The following is a 22,419-nucleotide window of genomic DNA, read 5'->3' on the forward strand; positions in this document are numbered from 1 at the left end:
GTTAATTCTTCATGACCACAAAGATATTTGGTTAGATTGACTTTGAAATTTATCTTCTACATTTAATTAATAGCAGTCCCGCCCAGTCACTGTTTTTCAGGCATTGCTCCCAATGAACTAATAGCAAATTTGGAAGAAAAGATATTTTTATTTTAGAAAGTTCTTCTAAAGATTCCAGTTTACATTGTTTTTTAAGAATTATTTTGCAGTGCTAAATTAAATGAAACATCAAAGGAACTGAAGTCAGGGAAAGAACACAGAACAGCTTAATTGAGTTTATGAAAAATTGTAGAAAGCTACTACCTAATGTCATGAGGGCCGCTATCAACAGCCATCCAGCCTGCGTTCGCTGCAGCGAAATGCGACTGTTCTGAGAAGCAGAACACAACAAATCCTCTGCTACTGTCATGATTACCTTCAAAGTCAGAGAAAAACAGAGCATCAGGATCTTAGTAACTACCAACTGATTTTTCAATACTATTTGCTGTGATACTTAATCCTATTTCAGCGTCCCCAGTTAGAATGCCGTCGTCTTCTCACAGCATAGCACGAAACTCAGGCTCATGTAGTTGCAATGACCAATTTCAGTACTAGTCTGGGACGGCTTCAACAGTTCCTGTGGGTTACTAGGTAAGCTACTTTGTGCTTTGTCCCCTTCTTTTGTCAGCAGTAAAATGAGAGCTGGTAGTTCCCACAGGAATGTGTGTGGCAAGGATAAAAGGGTTCTGATATTCTGTTTATGCCACTATGTAGAAAAGGATAGCATGAGACCTATGAATTAGGGCTCAGAAGAAGTGGCGAAAGGGGTAACAATCTTTTTATCTCTGGTTTAGAATAAGGTCTACCATTCTCTCCGACAGTTTTTAATCAACAAATGATATGACTAAACAAACAAGTTAGAATGGGATGGTACAGTTAGAATTAATCATATCTCAGCTTCTCCACAAGAATTGCATGTGCCTGCTATTGTGTACTAAATGCAAGGTGACAATCTGCGCTTGTTACCAAAGCCTAAGCTACCTAGAATTTACATGGAGGAACACACAGTGTGTCCATGGACAATTACCACAGTACGGCTGAAGCTTCAAAAAGTATTCTGCAAATGGTTTGCTTCAGTTATGTTTCACATGTACCAAAAAAAGTATTTCTTACATCTTGCATTATGCCTGGTTGCCAAAACAAACTGCTTGCAGATTAGTATTACAAGAAGTGTCACTGCCAATATAATGAAAAGCCTCAGTATAGCCTACTTCCTTCTATAACTTTTTGCATACTATAATTTATTTGGACAGTGTAGACAGCATCCTTCTGTGATTTATTTGAAAAATTGTAAAACTTCATGAAGTTTGCACTTGGAAGTTTGCTTCACGAAAGTTTGAAATTTGTACACTTTCAAAACTTAGTGAAATGTTAACAGTCTGAAAATGGTTGCAGATGAACACATTTATTTTGACAGATTCTTGATAGATTTAAAATATTTGATTGTAAAATTAAAACAACCTTGTTAAATCATACTATTAAAAATTACTAACAGCTTAATATACTTAAATTACCTGACAAACAAGCATCCTAGAAAGGATTTCATTTAATGATATCTAGCAATTTTTTTCTCTAGGTATTAGGAGAAATGCCTTATTTTTGAATAATTTTTCTGAACTGAAGTATAAGCACTAGTACAGAATGCTAAATATATACAAATCCACTAATTATTTTGTTCTCTTGAGTAGGTTCCACCTGCTACTGTAACCAGTCTCTCAGGGGAAAATGCATTAATATAAAAAAGTTTCTGTCCAGGTCACTACCATCTACGTTTGATATTTCCTTTTCAAAACTGCTCTATTTAACACTGGTCTCTTTCAGCTCCTCAGAAGAGGAGCCAGTCTGGAATCTGGCAGTGTTCCTAGGAAAGAATGGAAAAGGGCTTTCGTCAACTCCTCTGTTCACCCCCCTGCCAGCTTAGTACAGAATACAGTGTTTCTCCCACACTTTTCTGTGCCCTCCCATACCTCCTTCTGGCCCTATTTCATCCAACTCTGTTCCTCTAAAAGAAGAATTATGTTTCTCCGTTAAATAGAAACTTCAGCTCGGCTTAGGTGTATAGTATTTGAATGGCACTTCTTAACTACATGACTGGGCAAACAATACTCATTTTGTTCTCTCCCCATGGTCTTCCATTATTCACAAGGAAAAGTTTTTTAAAGCTAAGAAAAACAGGTGGTTTTTTTTTTACATATACAAATTGTTTCGTCAGCAGTTGGGAATTTGAATATTGAGAACTGTAGCTAGCGATGTCTGTTAAGGAGGGGCGTGAAACCATTAGTACTCAACAACACAGAAAGGGCGGGCTGGAATCACTGCAAAGGACATTTTTCCTAATGTACTAAAGCATTCCTTTCATCTTACAGTGGTGTAACAACAAGAAAAAAAACCACAATCCTTGTGTCAAAGTGTGCCACTTCTACAATGTCCACTGGCTCTGAAACGCATTTTTGCAGAACTGAGAATGTAAGTTTCTACGTTTTGCAGAGAATTAGCATGTACTGCTGTTATTTGTGTTGCACCATGGTTTTCCAAGTGAGTAACTCCATGGATAAAGTTCACATGGAGATGGAAAGAGCTTCTTCTCCTGGACTGTATTTCTACACCCGCATATTCCTAAAACTTCAGAGCACAGTATAGCCTATCTGCACTAGTGGAGGGATTGGTACAAGCATCTTAGACTATGTTAATGAAAGAAATTGGTTTCTGTTACATTCTGTAAAACAAAATGAAAGCATGTATCTGTTGGGCTTGATTAAATGTTTTGTTGGACTTGATCAAAGAAAGATAATACATAATTGCTGTTGTTGGTGTAAGCACTAAACTGTACACTGGAGAGTCACTGATGGGCCTGGGAAATGTTAATTTGGTTTAATCTCCGGTTGAATGAGTTTCCTTCCAGAAAACTTATTTCTAACATCACAGCATGCAACAGATCTGTATGTTTACTTCTGATTTTTTTTCATCAAAGAACGATCTTATCCTTTGGCAAAGTGTGATGCATTTCAGCTGTATGTAATCCAGACTAGACTATTCTCGTGATTAACACTGCTGAAATGTCAGCTTTCTCATTTAAGCCAATGTCAAACTGGGCTAGAACTGCAGGTTTGCCTTGCTGTAAAGAATTTAGTTTGAAATTCTGAAAAACGTAACTCTACTCAAGAAATGTTTTCTCCAGGTAAGCCTTTTCTTAGACTGTTCAATTTAAGTCCTTACAGCTCCACAGAATTGACCTCTGTCCCAAAACAAACTCCTCCCCTAACAAACTTCTCCATTAGAAAAAGGTAGCAGTATGAGTAGTTAATACAGTCATTAGTGATATTTTCTGAGAAATTCACTCTCCTGACACATGTGAGAAAAACACTTGCTTATTTGAGTTACAGCATGCTTCAAAATCCCCTTCTTGAGGAAAGAAAATATCTCGTCAGTATACTGGGTTATGTGATCACCTCATAAGGAATACATGCAAATACCACTGTAAAAACATCAAAGAACTGCCTGTAAGTAAAGTATTCAGACCATACCTTCCCTTTTCCATGTGGAATTCCTAAAGGACTGTGTTTTACTGCGCCCAGCAAAGCAGCAACAGCAAAACTGTAGCCTGTTACTGCTTCTGGGGAGGATTTCAATACGCTAAGACGTTCGATGCAACGATCCAAGAGTAGGGACACATAGGAGGGCAATGCTACTGCAATACAGCGTAAACACCAAGCTGCTGTTAGTCTAACTGAAATGCTGGGATGAAGAACGAGAGAAATTACTACTTCCAGAACTCCTGAAAAATAAAATGCATAAACACACTTAAGAAATAGGCAAGCAGATAGTCAAAGAAGCAAAAAATGTATACAGAGGACTGGTGAACATATCACTATCCCATTTCTGTACTTTTCTTTAAAAAGTACTATTGATTTTTATTGTGAAATATTTCTTAGCAAATTTAAATACTTCAATACTTTTTAAAAAAAATTACCCGAAATGAAAAGTAACAATATGGAGAAAACCTAACATATTATGCAGTTATTCACCAATGTGCATAGAAAATATCTGTAAGTATTCTCAAGGAAGCAGAACTCCTTGCAGTGGAAACAGATGTCCACCTGAACCCATCTAGAAAAAAAAGAAAATTCTCACTGCAGATGAATGAAAACAGTAAAGGTAGATGAAGATACCCAGCTCAACCAAACCAATTTACTATGAAGATTATGAAGTGTTGGACTTTAAATACAACCCTTAATGGATTTTAATTTGATATTGATTTTTTTTAAATTAACATACTAGTAGAGGCTGGAGAAGATATAGAACCCTTTGGGCAATGCCTTAAGATTTCCTACAGCATGTAAGGCAGCCAACTTCCCCTCATCCTTTTTTTTTTAATTTTGTTTAGTGGATGAAAACAGAAAAGGATAGAAAAACTAAGGAGGTCCAGGTTAGGAGGCTGCACGCCACAAGAAAGGTTGCTATAGTCAATGCCAGACAACGGATCCCAACAGATTTGAACGCATTGACAGTCTAGCTGTAAGAAGTCAGAGAAGATCACAGTGAAAAAAAGGAATGTATTTTGTACTCTGGTTCACAAAATAATTCAGGGCTTGTACCTGTACTGGAGTCTTGTAGTAATGGTGCTGCTGTAGTTCCTAAGCCATGGATGAGACTTCCGAGTTCCTGAAGTGCACACACAAGCACATGCTGACTTGCTGTTACATCTGTTGTACTAATTCTTGTTTCCAAGTTACTGTCACTCATTGCAGCATCTGATTACACAATATAGGAAGAACCCCATGCAATCATTATCCAAATGAAACAAACAGATTGGAAAAAGTTGATAAGTTGTTTATATTGCCAAATGAGCTTTTATCATGACCATTTTTATTACTGACCAAACTGTTTTCATAAAGGTTTACCTTCACTGAGACAAGTACATTTCTATTACTCAAATGGATACTGTGAGGGCAGGAGAGTAGATAAAATGGAAACTACCAAATTACTTATCTTTAAGAGATGGGGAACAGTGGCTAGTAAGAAGCATGCCATTCTTAGCCTCACCAAGAGTGACATGAGTTTTACTACAAAGTAAGAAAAAAGCAATCCAAGGGAAGAGTGGAATAATGCAATGGCTAGCGAGCAAGACAGTGGAGGGTGGGGAATAAAGAGGGAGGGAAAAATCTGGAGTTTTTTTCTGAAAGTTCATCTTTTGAGACACAAGTGATTATGTCAGTTTAGACACTCAACACTTAGATATTTAACTAGGATACAATATGCAGCTGTACACCAGGGGACAACTGGTTATGCCCAGCATTCTCTTTCTTTTTCCCTACAAGGATGATTGTGGGAGATCAGCAGCTTTTTTTGGAAGTGGTGTACAAGACCTCATCATGCAAGAGGTCTGTTTGCTCCAGAAGAAATGCTCATTTTGTCAATTAGGAACAAATGCTTCTTTTTTGAACCATCAGTGATATCAGCTGCTCTGAACAAGAAGGCAGAATCTGGCTACACATATATTAACTGCCAATTTAATTTATTGTAAAATACTGTCTATAATTTGTTACTGCATGTATTTATTATTTTATTTGTAATTGTTTAAAGTTATATCCACTGAGGAAGAAGTGCTAAAAATGATGTTGACACTTGTATGGGTGCACACATGCAGAAACACAGACACACACAAACAAATAAGCAGCCCAAGTTAAAAACAAAGCAGTCCCTCAAAAGCCCTCTACATTATTATGGTAATAAATCAGCACTATATATTCTACTTCTGCAGTCTCCGGATTAGGAAGTTGGACAATCACTTAAAAAAGGAAAAACAGAGGCTGAAATGGATAATCTCGTTAGACCCATACCCACAACTTTCTTCAGTTTCCAGATGGCCTGACAGATCTCCTTGGCAGCTGCAATTTGAGCTTTTTCCCCAAGAAGGCCTCCTACTGTAGCTTGAAGGATAAATGAAACACAGCGGCGACAGCCGATAGCATCCGTCTGACTCTGAATAGCCTTAGGGTGAGACTGAGACACGAGATCTAGAATATGGGAAAGGAAGGCAGAGAAGTTCCTTTCAAGCCACTGTGCTCCTAATGTAGAGACTAGTACCACATATGCCTGAAAGAGATTTGAAAAGAAGCCGTATTTTAGAGCAAAATTATCTGGAAAAAACAGTGCCAGCTATCCCACATGCATAATTTTTTTACCTCTGCACATTGCCACAACTCGAACGTTACTAAACTGAGATTATTTATATATTTATGCATCCATAAATCACACACATTCTCGCTTCAGGTACCTTCAGTTTTTTTGTATCTATTTAAATCATTTAAATTGCTTTCAAAACTGTGCGAGCAATATTGCAGCCTGCTTTGACTCTAAGTTAATTCAAGCTGCTTGCCTGTGCTATTTCCATCCAGAGTGTGAGAAATGGCAGTTTACCCTGCACAGGCACTTGTTATGTAAAACATTGTGTTTGGTCTCACTGAACAACAGCTTCTAGCTATTTAACATTCTGCACATGGAACCCAAATTTAATGTATGAATGCATTTTAAGAACTACTATGTTACAAAACTATAACCCATAACCCTGAGAGAATTTTGTTATTATAGGCTTTGAATTAGGGAATATTTGCAGCCCTTAAGCACTGCCCTTCATCTCAATGAATTTTAATTGTTTGCCTGGCCACGGAGGTACCATAAGAAGACTATGTTTGTCACAACAAAGAGAAAGAATACAGAGCCACTTCACAAATCTAATCACCACAAGACCATTTATTTTGCCACATAATGCGCTCCCTTACAAATGTCTTCCATGTGCCCGTGTTAGATGTTTTTTTAATGAATAGATGTGCTACCATCAAGACAAGGGACTACAAAAAATTAGAATACGCAAATTAACACACAAAATTCCTCATAAGAAAGTTCACAAATACTACCCAAATCAACAAACTTCTATATTTGCGTCATACATACTGTGTCTCATGTCTAATACTAACTAAATTATTCACATAAAAGAAAGTGAAGTACTGTAGATGGAGAAGCTGTACTATTAGATCCTGTCAGCATCTAATAGCTCTCGAAAATCACTACTTAGGTTTCATAATGTAACAGTACATTACCCCTGTTTTACAGATTTGAAAACTGAGGAATTTAACAGGATAAATAGACTTGTGAAGAGTCATACTGCCATGGCTACGTCTTGAACCTGGCTGTGTCTTGAACAAATATAAATTCTTCTTCCATATGTAAGAAGTAATCTTCAGTGTTTTTCTTTTTTTTTTTTTTTAATTTATAATAAGCTGCAACGCACATAATTAATATATTTTATAACTGCAAGCATTTTTTACTTAATGGCATTGATTTGTGCATGATTTCTCAAGTTTTTCTTACAGAAACATTGCACTGTTTTAACTGTTCTGGTTAGAGTGTACCATCTAGCACAGATACTATTGTGTTAACATAGAAAAGCACAAAAAGCAGACAGCCTCCAAAAACCAGTACAAATAGTCAAAACACTGAACTGAAACATCTATTCCTGGAAAACTACTAAAACCACCATATATGTAGGACACCCTAGGAATCTGGCACATGTTTTCTAGGCAAATAGATGTCAAGGTATTATTGTTCCCCAGCTTTTCAGTCTGTCTGCCACAAGTTAATGCTTCCACCCAGCATGATCTGAGCATAGAAGACAATTTGTAAGCACTTTCTAGGTGTTTCAGTCATAGTCTGGCAGCTTCTATCAGTAACTCAAGCTAATTTACAGATTTTTTGCACTGCAGAACTTAAAATGCACTGAAAAATTCCCTTCCTGGCAAAGGGGACATATAAAATAGCTGTGGGGACTGCAACTTTTAAAACAACCATAGCTGTTTGGTGTGTGAATGTTCACCATGACCTTTAGTCTGGATTTACAGGTTTAACCTTTGAATATCTAGGTCTTCGCATGTAAATGCCACTGAAGATTATATTTGCAGGAAGAAGCCAAGCTGATATTATCTGAAAAATTTATCCTGTTTTTACCAGCACACACTATATGGTCTGACTTCAGTTCTGCTCAGTTAACAAGATTCTATCCTCTAAGTGAACATCCTGGAACACAGCAAAACAGATATTTGGTTTTTTTCAACAAAATTCTGTTTTCCTTATTTTTCAAGCACTTACTCAAAGCAGAACCATTCTTTCAGAAAGGGACTGGGAATGTCCCTACAGAGAAGGAAACTATTCTAAGTTCAAAGCATTCTTTTAACTTCCCCCTTTCATTTTTAGACATACGGTATTAATTTTTAAATAAAAAATTTGAGGAAAGTACTTATTTATATCACTTACTTGAAATTCCTATCATGTGAAGCTTTCACAAGAAATATATATTTAATCTTGAAAATTTCAAACTATCAGGTAAACAATAAGCATCAGGAATCTTTTTTTCTTTTCTTTCTAGCAGAACTCAAGATGTAAATCCTTATTTTAAATTGTATAAATTTTGTCACAGATACAAAAAAGCATGAAATAAGAGATACATGGAGAGCAAAACAGTTATTATAGGAATGTTTAGCAGTCTCAGAAAATCATAAATAACAGAATCCAAACCTGGGTGACTCCAACTCTAACATCTCTGCTGACTGAACTGGTCCCTTTCAACATATCGCCACTGGCTCGTAGAAATCCACAACTTCCACGCAGAAATCCAGTTCCCAATAGCTCCATCACTTCTTCCAAAGAGACTCTGCGGAAGTTATGCCTGGTGGATGCTAAGAATAGGTGTAAATCTTTAGAGGAATAGCTCTGTAAAACTTGTTACCTTTTGGAAGAAAAGTTTCAGCTCTAATCATTTTAGAAAAAAAACAATTTGCACAAATTCAGTGGCACAACCAAATCCAATACTGTTTGAACATAATTTCAAAACAGAAACTAAGACTTTTTAGGACTCAGTGCTCCAGGGAACCACAATATTTCTCAAGTTTTTCTGTTTCAGCTATCTTTAAATAGTTTAGGCCATCACCCGATATATATACATGCATTTACCCTCCCTTAGTATTTACCATCTAATCTAAGCTCCCTTTGCAAAAAGGCCTGTCTGGCCTACTACCACCGCCAGAAGCTTCATGAAAGTCCTGACTCCAACTCATTCCAGCTTACCGCCAAATGTCTTTTCTCTATTCCAAACTCCAGACAGAGCAGATTACCATTCTGCTATGCTTAGCCATCTATGGGCACAACAGGGTCTCTTAAAAACAAAAGCACTTCACCTTAGTATTAAATTAGCTCTCCAAAATAATGAGAATAATAATAGAATATGTTTACCATCTTGTAGGAAAATTATTTATCCCTAGTTCCTATTCTTTTGTTTTATTTCTTGATAGAAAGTTAATTTAAAATACGTGCTGGGACGTGTATGCAAACATAGCACAATGACTGCATAGTGTGCAAGCTAAGTGACCTAAAATTTTCACTGCATTTTTCATACTCTTTGAATATTTTATTGGGAAAAGTAAGAGGAGTTAAACATGTCCAAAAAAAACCCCAAACAACCAAACATCAGCAGGTTATCAGATAAAAAGCAGAAACTTCAGGACTATGCAATTCTTCATGCATTGCTCCCTTCACTCTTCCCCCAGCCCCTTCTAGCCTCCACCTAGCATCTGTCTCACTTAGCTCTAACTTGTTTTTAACCTAGTGTTTCCCCACTAAAAATAACCAACCACATAGCTGATGAGCAACTTGTATTGCTAAAGTGCTACGGTAAGATTATATATCTACATTGCTTACAAAGATTAAAGAAAACCATTGAGTTTAAAAAAAAATTACTCTGACCTCTTTATAAACTCTTAATGGGAAAGATAAGTGCTGATTGCTTTCTGTAACACAATTATTGTCTCCAAAGAGATGCTTAAAAAAAATACTTTATAAATCAAGACTTCAGAGTCTCCAGTGCAAACACACAGCCTCAAGAATTTTGAAAGGCAGTAAGCTGGGCTTAAAAGGCATGTAATTTTGTCATTTGCTGCTTATTGCACTGAAGGTCTTCTCTGATACCATTAAAAGCAGAAACAGTCTGAATCACACTTACTTGGCATCCTGCTGTATTTAATTTAGCTTACAGTTAAATATTTAGCTTTGGACTCCTAAGATTGGACTGAAAATGACCAGTCTGAATGGCACCAATGATTTGAGATGTTAACCTTGTGCCAGGATGCTTCAGTTGGATCAAGTACTGTCTGTTAGCAAAAACTGTTACATACTCTGTTCAGTGAACAAAACTGCATGTTCATTTCTGCTTCTGATCACACTTATACTGCTAGACAATCCAGATGTGGTATTGATGATTGTGGAAAAACAGCTTGAAAAGATATCCTTAGCTCTTTAGTTTGACAAAGAGACACTCCCTCAAATCTTAGTGTTTTCTACACTGTTGAAGTTAATCTTGCCTTTAAATACTTGAGGCTACTAACTTCTCTCAATACAATAACAATCTTGTAAGAGAGCCAACTGGTTTTATCCAACATTCTTCCTTGTTTATGATTTAATAAATAAATAAATAAATAAATAAATATGGGTTAACATAACAAAAAACATGGCACTTCACAAGAAAAATGTTACAAGAAAGACCAAACCAGAGTTACGCAGAGCCAGATGGAGTTTACATTGTGATTTTACTTTGGGCTTCAGCACGAACTTGAGAGTTTCTGGTCATCTGACAGATTTTTACAGACAAGGAATCAGCAAACAAAGTACATGCTTTACCTGTTGTCTGTTTAGATGTTAGAGCTCTAGCCAATACTGTGCCTAAAAGTTTCGAAACTGCTAATCGTACATCATAATTGGAACCTTCAAAGGACTTAAAACACAAGGTCACAACACTATCCAGGTCTGTACTCCACATAAATACTGCTTCGTTCTGCAGTTCAAGAAGACACTAGACAAAAAAGGGAAATAAAAATGCTTTAATGTAGAAAAGCACTCAGTACAAATTTTACCTTGTTACATAATACACAGACTTCTCACTAACAAAATAAGCACGCTGCTTCATACTAAAATTACCTGAATTTTTGCTGTCAAGGCAATATCAAAGAAATTAAGGCAACCAAGCAATGTATTTACTGCTCTGTTCATCGTCCATTAAAACAGAGTTTTATTTAGGGTGTTTACTTAATAAAGACATCTATTAGAGCACTTTACCTTTGCAGCAGCACAGCGGACTGCCATGGATCGATCTGTCAAACATGATCGGGCAGCTTTGTAAATGTCTCTATGACAGGGGATAGCAGCAGCTCCTAAACCATTTAATATATTTTGCAAACTAAGCATGATTTCATAACGACCTTGAGACTGAAAAGTGAAAAGGAGAAATGTTAAAGTTTTGTAACCCTAAGCTCCCTGGAAATACAAAATTCCGACTACTGAAATAGGTACACAATGGTTTGGGTCTTCAACTTTTAGAGATCTTTTTATGCACAAGTGAGTTAAAGCAGATAACTTGCTCTATAACACTATAAGCAAGTGAAAACAGTAATTCTATGTTCTACTGGATAGTACTCACTAGCAGCTTAAAACTCAAAACATGAAGTACAAGCTGGAGCAAAAATGTAATTAATAAGGCAATTAGATTTTCTAGTTTATCAAGTTATTTCATGAAATCAGCTTGAGAATAGCTATGATCCATCCTTTTATAGTCATAATACATTATCCTAGTAATTCTTTGGAATTTAGACATTGATTTTTATCCTATGACTTTCCACAATTTTTTCGTATTTTGGTATCATGCACTTTCTCCTATTCATTGGTCCAGCTGCCAACAGTAAACATCCTATTAATTTTCCAATCATTTTTTAAACATGCTGTTCCAATACCTCCGCATTCTTCATTGCTTTAAGCACATTCCCAACGGTGTCAGTAAAACTGTTTCCCAAAATTCTTCCCAATTTTTTGTATAAATAGCCCAAGCATACCACCGCAGCACTAAAACAAAAGCAAATCCAAAGATGCGTGAAAATGGATGCAGTAATAGATGAAAGGGATTAAACGACTAATGTAATCAATGGGCAAACAACAAAATAACTAAATAGAATGTCTCAAAGATTTCAAAAGAAAAAAAAAAAAGGTCTGTGTGTTGCATGTAGACTCTAGGAGAAATGCAGATACAAGGGTTGGGAAAATAACTTGGATAATATAAAAATTAAGGTAATAAAATCTTCCAATAAAGTTTACAATAAGAATGCAATGTTCATATCCACCTTTAGACCTTAACATTAATTTCTAACTATGCATGCCCTGCATCACATGCTCCATGGCACTGTGCTACAGCAGATGCTGCTCAGATTAGTCAGGGGTAGGTTTATTTACAACTAAACCGTCAATAGTAGACTGCAAATGGTCTAGTAATTAAAATTCTGGCATTTATGTACAACAACAATAAGGAAACACCTTGAAGGAAATAAAATATAAGCCCATGTCCTTTTCACAGCACACAGATTCTGAATTCAGTTTCTAGGTGAAAAAACCTGACAATGGGCGTCTGTGTGCTTATTGGCATCTCCTTTAGCAAAAGTAAAAATTGCTAAACACTGTGAAAAAAAAAAAAAGAGTTGCTTAATTAAAGTATTTTCCTTTCAATAATTAATTAAGGAAAAAACTTTGGTTTTGCATTGACAGATCTATAACTAAACCAATTAGTTTTATGAATGCAAGGAAAAAAGAAACTGTATCTTTAATCAGCTTTCTGCTCTTTGGTCAGACCTACTTAAATATGCAGTAACACTGCTCAGTATCCCCTTCAAGAAAACAACATTTTACTTATTCCCCAACTGAATTCAAGTTTCACATAAACAATCTTAATATCTCATACTGAACATATTCTTAATTAGAAAAATGCATTTAATATTGACAGTAATTCCTTAAATGACAAAGCACAGTAAGAAAAACTTATAGAAAAGCTGATATTCTTTGTCTCTTACCATCCAAAATCCTATTTTTGTTAAAGCAACATTTTTCATTATTGCTTTTATCTGACTCAGTATACACCAACATTTTGGATTTTAATTTTGTTCATGGTGTGGCTGGCCATAAAATTACAATTGTACCATCTTACTACTAATTTGAGCATCTGATGGTCACAGATATTCTCTTTAATTAGGTTCAAGCGGCAATATTTGTTGATGAGTAACATCTAGTCAACTAAAGATGAGAATGCAGATACTTCTGCGCATCAATATTTAAGTTTCTATGAAAGTTCAAAGCATAAGACTTCCGAGGCTCCTCTGACTGCCTTCTTGAATTGTATCATGACTCTAGTTGTGTATTTTTTTTCACTACAAATGTTTCTTCACGAAGTCCAAACTGTATTGAGTCACTTTATCTGTCAAATGACAAGCAACAGCCAGAAGTTGCCAAGGAAGCCTGTAAATTTATACAAGTTTTGCAGGGAAAAGTGTCTCTGCCTGTGTTTTTTCCTCCCTGGTAGAACACCTCCATTTTGATATACGTCTCTGTCTCTAAGATACATTTAAGTTGTGATATATTTGTTTTCTCTCAAATTTTGCCTTAACAATTGTACTTGAAGAGGTACCAATAAAAATGCAGAACTAAAATACTTAAACATGTGGTAAAATAACACTGAGATCAGCTATGAAAGTTTGCTGACCAGCCAAATGCTTTCAAAATGTTTATGGTTTAAAAACAGCCCTAGTGGATATTATAAAAACTTTCTAATTTAAAGTGAAGTAATAAGCTGCATTCACACTACATGAAGGGTTTATGTGATCTGATAGAGCATTCACATCACACTCAATTTTAGTAGGAGATGAGCACCTAAGGTTCTTTTTTAAATGCTTGCCTAAAACATTTCCATCTTCCACCTATATGAAGGAATAAAAATGATTATGAGATACAAGAACAATTCACTGGAAACTATATTTAAAGGAATTTCCAGGTGAATCAACATATTGTGAATAATGATGGCAAAGTGTTACTACCATACAACATGGGCATGTGTGCTAAATAAGAACAGATGGCAAAGACAACACTTTAATCAAGATTTAAAAAAAAAAAAAAAAAGCTGTCTTTCTTCACTGAACACCAAGTATCCCATATACTTGCAGCCCAAGATAAAAGATTTTACTCAATAAAGAGTTCTGTAGTTCCAGTTATTTTTCTGTAGCCTGTTGTCTCAGTGTCAGCACTATAACAAATCCCTTTTCCAAACCTTTTTTGAAGTAAAACATATTTTACTGCTACCTTTTCCTCCACTTCATCTCTTACTTCCTCTCCTCACTACTGCTTACTTAACCCAGCAGGATTCTGAACACTGCCAGCTCACTTTCTCCCCCAGCTACTTCTCTGCCTTCCAAGTCTGGATATCTGCCATTTCTGTCTGTCTCTGCCATTTCTGCCTTAGTGCCAATGGACTCCATCATCCCTCCTTGCTGTGCTGACATCATCCTGCTCCCTCCACTGTGGCATCTCACAGGTGAAGCAAGGAAGATCTACAGAGCTCTGTCCCATACTACAGCCCACCTACAATGTTAATGCATCTCACTGTTGAGGAGCCAGTAGTAGAGCAGTAATTTACTTTGCGGGACTAAGGCCCTTTATAGCAAACTTATTCTTAACTCAAAAGACAGCACAAGAGGTCAACTGGAACAAGAGGGAAACAAAAAAATATTATTATATTGGAAAATACAACTGACTCCTTGCAAAAATCTATTTTCAGGAAACACCACTTGGGTTGTCAGAAACAGGATTAGCATGTGAAGCAAGGAGGGAAGACAGATTCTGCTCTGCTTTGTAGACCGTATCATTAACGCACAATGATGTTTTACTATATCTTTAATTTTCTTCACTATATTGAAAGATGTGCATTGTTTCAGGGATTAAGGTTACTCCTCATATTTCTGCACCTTAATATTTGGTTTCACATCCTGCAATACAAGTTCGTGTTCCTCTGTTCTGTCGGCTAGGCTTTAGGCGTTTAGTTACAAACATTTCAGATGTTTCTAACTCTATCCAGTTTCCCAGCTGGATTAAGAAATGTACTCAATATGTGTGTTTTGCACCTGGAGTTGTACTTCTCTGTTTCACTGCTCTACACAGCAGTATATTAGCTTCTCCTTGCTCTTCAAACGCCTGCCCCCTCATAATTGGTATCCATATTTTCCCTGGCCTGACTTTCAACTGTCTGGATGGAGCTCACCAACTCTCTTCTACCCTTTTGGTTCCTGCTGCACACACACAATATCCAATACTACCATGTTCTTTGTTTTAATATCTATCCTGTGGTAGTAAACTCAGATGCATCATGTCAGGTAAATATTTTTTTTTTCTTTTACTAATGTTAAATAAGTTACTTACGAAAAGTTTTCTTCACCTCTTTTGTAACAAGCAGCACTTGCGTGACTTGCCGTAAAGCATGGTTTATTCAATATGGCAACATGTATTGCAAGCTGGTTTTGTTCCCTCACTGAACAAAACCAGAAAGCATAAACCAGCCTCAGTTTACCCTATTACCTTAAAGCATACTATGGTCATTGTAGTTCAGAATGACAGCAACAAGTTTAGCATTCCTACACTCCTAAAATATTAATTTAGCTTAGCTTTCAAATCACTCAAGGCATTTCCTTCCAGTGGATCCAGTAAATAGTAGCTAGCTAGGTAGGTCAAATTGTGTTCTAACATACGCAACTTACACTGACTCCCATCAGCCATCAAATTGCCTCTGCATTAAATGCTTCAAAAGTAATATGATTTTGAAGTGTTTTAATGTGATTGCTTTCATGTTATATTTATGTGAATCGTAACCAGAAACTTCTAAACAAGGAAGAAAACTATATTTTAAGCTTACTAAACATTCAAGGGCAATTTATATTGTAAAGTACTGACCTGACTTCTGCCCCCCGCCGACATGAAGCTGAACTTCTTACTCAAAACTTTCCAGTAAAGACACAGAAAGGAATATATAAAATGCTACACAAGTTCTTAGCCTCTCATAATTCTGCCCCGAAAGCAGCGTATATTAAACAATTAACATACAATTGTTATAATACCTGGAGGGAAGGAAACAATTTGATTTTGTTTTCAGGTGACTAATTCAGTTTCTCCTTGTAATACTCAAGTTTTAAAACTTTACAGATGTAACACCAAAGAAAAATGCCGCATGGTACAAAGCTTCTACTGGACAACAGACAGAAATGAGGAGCATACCCTCTCCTACATTAACTTCTCACCATGTAAATCTGTCTCTCTTGGATTTGAAGGTTGGAGTTAGAAAAAATACTTACAGTTTCGTAGGCAGATAACTTGGTGAATCATCTTTACTCCGAATGAGTTCATTGCATTTGTCAATTGTTTGGTAAACAGAAAAAGTGTCTCCAGTGCTATATAGTACAGCTAAATTCTTGGCAATAAGCCGTCTGGTAGGAGGTCCTGGTGAATTGTTTAATAAAGAAGTCAATTGTTCAACCAATTTCTTCTGGTTTTCCCTTATATCAGCCTGGAAACCAAACCAGTAACCAGTTCAATTTCAGTTAAATTTAAAAGTTAGTTAAAGATAATTATTGCTAATTCTATTTTCATTATTACCATTCTGATACTCTGACATTCTTAATTAAAAATGAACTTTTTATTGCACCTTTCTACTTAAAGACAAAGCATCTCAAATGTGTTATTACATTAGTCTTATTTTAAAAAACCCCACATTTAAGTAGTATTTTCCCTATGGCACTTGAATAATTATATCTTGCTAAAACAAAATTGCTATTTCTTGCTTCTTTTATGCCTGTTTTAAAATAAAACAATTTGTAGAAATATAGTCATTTAAGTAGTAAAGAAGAACTTGAGCAGTTTGAAGAAGTTGACCATTAGAAAGGAAAGAACCCCCTTAAAATGATAATCTGTTTTAGTCTTACCTCAAGGTTTTTAAATGTTCCTTAAAAAAAACCAAAAGAGATTAAAGAACCTGGCACTGTATTTCATTTATGTATTTTAACAAAAATAACATAACTCTAAAATACTGTTATCTATGTTGATTTACTGTTAAATATCCACATATGCTACTTAATATACACTAAAAAGTGAACCAAACAATTGGACAGTTGGCTGGAAACAGATCTTTTATCATCTGATTAGTTAAAAAAAAACAAAGGGGACGGTGTTACTTTCTTGCTTGCAAGAGAACCACCAAATAATTGTGCCATGCTAGGTGGAAGCATGACTGCCATTCTTCATCATGGGGTTGCAAAATCTTGCAGTAATGAAAAAAAACAAAACCTAATGCTTATTTCTCAAATTCCTTTCATTTGACAAATGGCTCTGTCATTTGAAAGGCTGTGACCAAAAACTTGTAACATTCAGAAAGTTACTGCTAACACTGAACATACTTTCATTGCATGCACATAAAAGACATGAAGCAAATGAAATTGCATGCTGCTCCTTGGTTTTAAACAAAATAACAAAAAAGCCAGCGAGAAATAGCTCTATAATGTACTTTTCTTCTCAAGACTCATCATACTTACTCTGCTAGTCACTGGTAAAAGTTTTTCCAAAAACTGTAACCATTCAAAAATGAACTCTGCTTTTTGAAATTCACCAAGTTGGTTATACGCTTCTTCATTAAGTAGTAAACTGTGAGCTAACTCCATTCCTTGAAATTTTCCTCGAATCTCTCCTCAAACACCGTGGAATAAAAAACAAACAAACAAAAAGCCTGAACAAAAAACTACCAGAACTGTGTTAATCAATCAGGTTTTCTTCCCCATTAATAGGTGGTGATTGAATCAGAAGTTTAATCACCTAAACAGAAAAAGAGAAAAGTTACTAGAGAGTCAGCGATCATATTAGATTTTTGCTTGGCTTATTAAAACTAAACTTTCAAAGGAGAACTTAAAATTAAAAAAAGATTACAGTATTTTTATTTAAGTGGCTTTAGTAATACTTAATGGTTTTGGAAATGATGTTGATGTAATATACAATTTAAAGTATATCAGAAAAATCAGAGAGGTCACACTGAACTACTATTTTTCCTTCATCTTGTTTTGCACGAAGTGAGGTTTACAAGTACTTGATCACATATATATCTGAAAGTAACAATCAGCTGGCCCGAAATATGATGGCTTTTGTGATCTATAATTTAGTGCAGCAGTAACAGTAACCTACACCTAGCAAACTCACATTCGTTATGTTCACAAATAGAAATGCTAATATCTTATTCAAACAATCTATGTATTCTCAATGCCAAGCAAGGAATAAAGAAAAAAACACAGCTTCATTGCTGAACAAACCTCTAACGCTGTCTTTTTTCAAAGAAAAACCTACACATGAGAAAATGGATGTTTCAAAAACTCGAAGTTCAAAAGAAGTTATATTTCACTTATGTCTCTCAGACTATTTTGGGAATTTCCACATTGTCAATAGGCATAACTAGAAGCAAACCAAGATGAAAAATACTTCCAGTGATAACTTTTCCCCACTATTTAAGTGCCATATAGCCTCAAACTATAAAATATAATATTCTGTAGGTTTTGCAAACAAAAATAGTCACGGAGATTCTGCTAAAATGTCAACTGTATTTTAAACTCTTTCCAGAGGTCACTGAGACTTCTTTTTTCCTATGCAGTAACAATATTAAAGTGTAAAATGATCCATCAAACAGTAAATGGGCAATACAAAGCAATGGTAAATAATTCAGTACTCAGGATGTCATTAAATGCACAGTAGAAGGTTACCTTTACTATTTTCTACACATTTTTAAAGTAAAATTTACTCACAAAAGAAATTAGTCACAACTAATTTACTATAATGAACTGTCACTTCAAATTTACCTGAAATACCAAGCCAGCTTGACAAGGGACCAAACTGTAAAATTACAACCAGAGACAAATATACCTACCTAAGTATGCCTATATATATATTTAATCTGCCTAGGTTCACAATTTACCAGTTATCTCACTCCTAGAATGCTCACAGAACTTAAGTCTATCCTCACAGTTTTTGAAACCTACAAAAAAAAGTAGAATTACATATTTCACTGAATATTTGAGTAGAGTTTCATCACTGCTCAGCATGGGAATTACATGTACAGGTCACAAACCCTGCTTTTTACCTCACCCGAGGCCTAGTCCCAATGTCTAGTATATGTAAATCACCTACTGCCACAGCAACTGATTCAACTTAGGTGCAAGAGCTGAGGATACAACTCAAAGCTGTTTTCCCTAACTGAAAAGATCACAGATCGTTGTCACACATTGGCACTTAACTTACCCAGCAGATAATTTCTCCTCATTGTAAAAACTGTCTCTCTACTCCTCCAGGTTCTTGGATAAAGAATGTCAAGAGCTCGATTTTCTAAAAAAGGAGTTAACACAAAAATCAACTTTTATAAATCACATGAAATAAAAGTGTCTACTCTACCAAAAAAACACCAAGAATTCAGTGTCTCACATACTGACAATTTTTATTAGCTAAGAGCTCGCCAAAAAGCCCTGAACTTGAGCTCTGCAAATATTATTAGCTCTTTATATGGTGCATTTGAATTGGGCAGACCCATCATATTCACCATACAATTTGATTCATTTAACTACTGAAACCACCTTTCTTATTTCTATTTTGTTACTCAGATTAATTCTACAACAAACAACCAAAAAGGAGGCTCAGCATAATACCATAATTATTTTGGAAGATTATTTCAGTGCCTTTTTCAGACCTACATTACTTTAATATATCTTAAAAAAGCATAGATAGAAAATATTATATTAATGTGGAACGCTATCATGAATAACCATGTCCTTATCATTAAGTCATAAACAATACAACAGCATTCATGTCTAAATCAACAGCTGACAGAGCTGGCAAAGGTGACTCAACTGTTCTGAAATATTCATGGACTATACTATGGATACAAAAAGACATGAGCATTATCAATCCATTCTCCTAGATCCCAGATATAATTTTAATATTAGAATCAATGGACAACAACATTTCCTTTTAAGCCTCATTCAACTTGAACTTAGTCTGGCAGGACATGAAATACAAGTTGCGAGCTATTTTAAAAGTAATCAGTTTTCAATCAGTCTTTAAAAGAATGAAGTTGAGCACAAATTAAAAGTCCATGTCGGTTTCAAAGTAATCTAAACTTCTGGGGAACCAGTGCTCAGCCTGGCAAAGAGAAGGCTCAGGGAAATCCAAAAGCTGCCTTCACAAGGGGAGAGTACCAAGAAGATGAAGACAGGTTCTTAACTGAAGTGTATGGAAGGGAGTAATATTAGAAGTATTATAAAATAAAATGGGGAAGGTTCCAATTGGAAAGAAGAAAAAAAAATTTCACTCTAAGGATTATCAGCCACTGGGACGGATGCTGAGGGGCTGCAGAACGCCGTCAGGGGTTTCCAAGACTAGACTGGACAAAACTGAGTCTGGATTTTAGAAGAGCAAACTTCAGTTCACTCAGGGCTCAGTTGGGAGGGATTCGATGGGAAGCTTCCATGGAATACAAAGGAGCTAGTGAGTGCTGAGAGTTCTTCAAGAACTCTCTATGGGAAGCACAAAGCCAATTTATCCCCTACAAAGGAAAGGGAAGTAAGCGGAGCGAGAGGCCCCCTTGGCTCAACCGTGACCTCCTGGGTCTACTCAAATCCAAAAGGGAAGCATACCAGAGATGGAGAAGTAGAGGATTATCTGTCAGGAGCTACAAGGGCATTGCCAGAGCGTGCAGAGATGCACTTAGAAAAGCAAAAGCCCAACTCAAATTGAAACTGGCTGTAGGTGTGAAAAATAACAAGAAAGGTTTCTTCAGGTATGTCAACCATAAGCAGAAAAAGAAGGAAAACATAGGCTCACTGTTAAAGGGAAAAGGAGAGTCAATCACCAACGATGCTGAAAAGGCAGAGGTCCTCAACACCTTCTTCTCCTCTGTCTTTACCAACACTGTTGCGTCCCAGACTTTGGGAACGAAATTGCCGGCTGATCCAAACACCAACCCACCATCAGTAAAGGAAGAGTTAGTACATGAATAATTACAGGAGCTTGAACCTTACAAATCCATGGGCCCTGATGCCATCACCTCAAGGGTTGTGAGAGAGCTGGCTGAAATCATCGCAAGGCCACTCTCCATAATTTTCAAGAAGTCATGGAGAACGGGGGATGTCCCAGAGGACTGGAGAAAGGCAAATGTTACCCCTATCTACAAGAAAGGCTCGAGGGAGGATCCGGGTAACTATAGGCCCATCAGCCTTACTTCAGTCCCTGGGAAAGTTATGGAATGAATCTCCTGGGGGCCATCACAAGTCAAACGAAGCATGTGATTGGGAAAAGCCAACATGGCTTCACTAAAGGCAGATCGTGCTTGACAAACCTGGTGGCCTTCTATGACAACATGCCTTGCCTGGGTGACATGGGGCAGGCAGTAGACATGGTCTACCTGGACTTCTCCAAGGCCTTTGATACAGTCCCCCACAGTCTCCTCCTGGAGAAATTAATGGGTTATGGCCTAGAGAAGTGGTTTGTGCAGTGGGTGGGGAACTGGCTGACAGGCCGCACCCAAAGGGTGGTGGTAAATAGCTCTTTCTCAAACTGGCAACCTGTCACTAGTGGAGTCCCCCAGGGATCGATATTGGGCCCAATGTTATTCAACATCTTTATAAGTGATCTGGATAACGGCATCAAGTGTAGCCTGATGAAGTTTGCGGATGACACCAAGTTGAGTGGGGAAGTAGACACTCCAGAAAGGAGAGCTGCTCTGCAGGGAGAGCTGGATAGGCTGGAAGAGTGGGCCAACAAGAACCTCATGAAGTTCAACAATGACAGGTGTAAGGTCATGCACCTGGGAAAACATAATCCGGGAGTGCAGCACAGACTGGGACCCACCTGGCTGGAGAGCAGCTCTGTGGAAAGGGACCTGGGGGTCCTGGTGGGCAGGAAGCTCAACATGAGCGAACAGTGGCTGCTGCGGCCAAGAAGGCCAACAGGATGCTGGGTTGCATCAAAAAGGGCATCGCCAGCAGAGATAAAGAAGTCATTATCCCTCTCTACTCAGCACTTGCCAGGCACACCTGGAGTACTGTGTACAGTTCTGGTCCCCTCTATACAAAAAGGACGTGGACAGGCTGGAAGGGGTCCAGAGAAGGGCCACCAAGATGATCAAAGGACTGGGAAGCTGCCATACGAGGCTAGGCTGGGAGAGCTGGGTTTGTTCAGCCTTGAGAAAAGGAGACTTCAAGGGGATCTTCTCATCACCATGTACCAGTACTTAAGGGGCAGCTACAAAGAAGATGGAGACTCCCTTTTTACATGGAGTCCCATGGAGAGGACAAGGGGGAATGGACACAAGTTGCTCTTGGGGAGATTCTGATTGGACACCAGAGGGAAATTTTTCACAGTGAGGACAGTCAACCATTGGAATAATCTCCCCTGGGA

The 22,419-nt window shown here is 36.9% G+C and overlaps 2 protein-coding genes across 10 annotated transcripts in view; both read right to left on the bottom strand.

Moving 5' to 3' along the window:
• The window catches only part of HEATR5A (HEAT repeat containing 5A), a 56,043-nt gene extending 38,260 nt beyond the window's left edge, over window positions 1-17,783 (bottom strand). For 3 of the 8 annotated variants that reach the window (XM_064460215.1, XM_064460210.1, XM_064460208.1), the window contains exons 1-10: window positions 17,526-17,782; window positions 16,293-16,504; window positions 11,871-11,979; window positions 11,200-11,349; window positions 10,765-10,936; window positions 8,611-8,771; window positions 5,880-6,135; window positions 4,635-4,790; window positions 3,564-3,814; window positions 304-415 (exon numbers count right to left, since the gene is read on the bottom strand). In XM_064460215.1, the coding sequence (XP_064316285.1) occupies window positions 304-415; window positions 3,564-3,814; window positions 4,635-4,790; window positions 5,880-6,135; window positions 8,611-8,771; window positions 10,765-10,936; window positions 11,200-11,349; window positions 11,871-11,979; window positions 16,293-16,504; window positions 17,526-17,651 (1,705 nt within the window). In that variant the 5' untranslated portion in view covers window positions 17,652-17,782. Of the gene's footprint in view, window positions 1-303; window positions 416-3,563; window positions 3,815-4,634; window positions 4,791-5,879; window positions 6,136-8,610; window positions 8,772-10,764; window positions 10,937-11,199; window positions 11,350-11,870; window positions 11,980-16,292; window positions 16,505-17,525 lie in introns of all 8 variants that reach the window. The other 5 variants (XM_064460213.1, XM_064460211.1, XM_064460209.1 and 2 more) reach the window with 3 other exon arrangements.
• Window positions 17,687-22,419, bottom strand: part of DTD2 (D-aminoacyl-tRNA deacylase 2) — a 31,216-nt gene continuing 26,483 nt past the window's right edge. For both annotated transcript variants that reach the window (XM_064460231.1, XM_064460230.1), the window contains 2 exons: window positions 19,270-19,353; window positions 17,687-17,802 (listed from right to left, as the gene is read on the bottom strand). In XM_064460231.1, coding sequence (XP_064316301.1) covers window positions 17,795-17,802; window positions 19,270-19,353 — 92 coding nt within the window. In that variant the 3' untranslated portion in view covers window positions 17,687-17,794. The remainder of the gene's footprint in view (window positions 17,803-19,269; window positions 19,354-22,419) is intronic.

Source organism: Phalacrocorax carbo, chromosome 9 (genome assembly GCF_963921805.1).
Source record: "Phalacrocorax carbo chromosome 9, bPhaCar2.1, whole genome shotgun sequence".
NCBI lineage: Eukaryota > Metazoa > Chordata > Aves > Suliformes > Phalacrocoracidae > Phalacrocorax > Phalacrocorax carbo.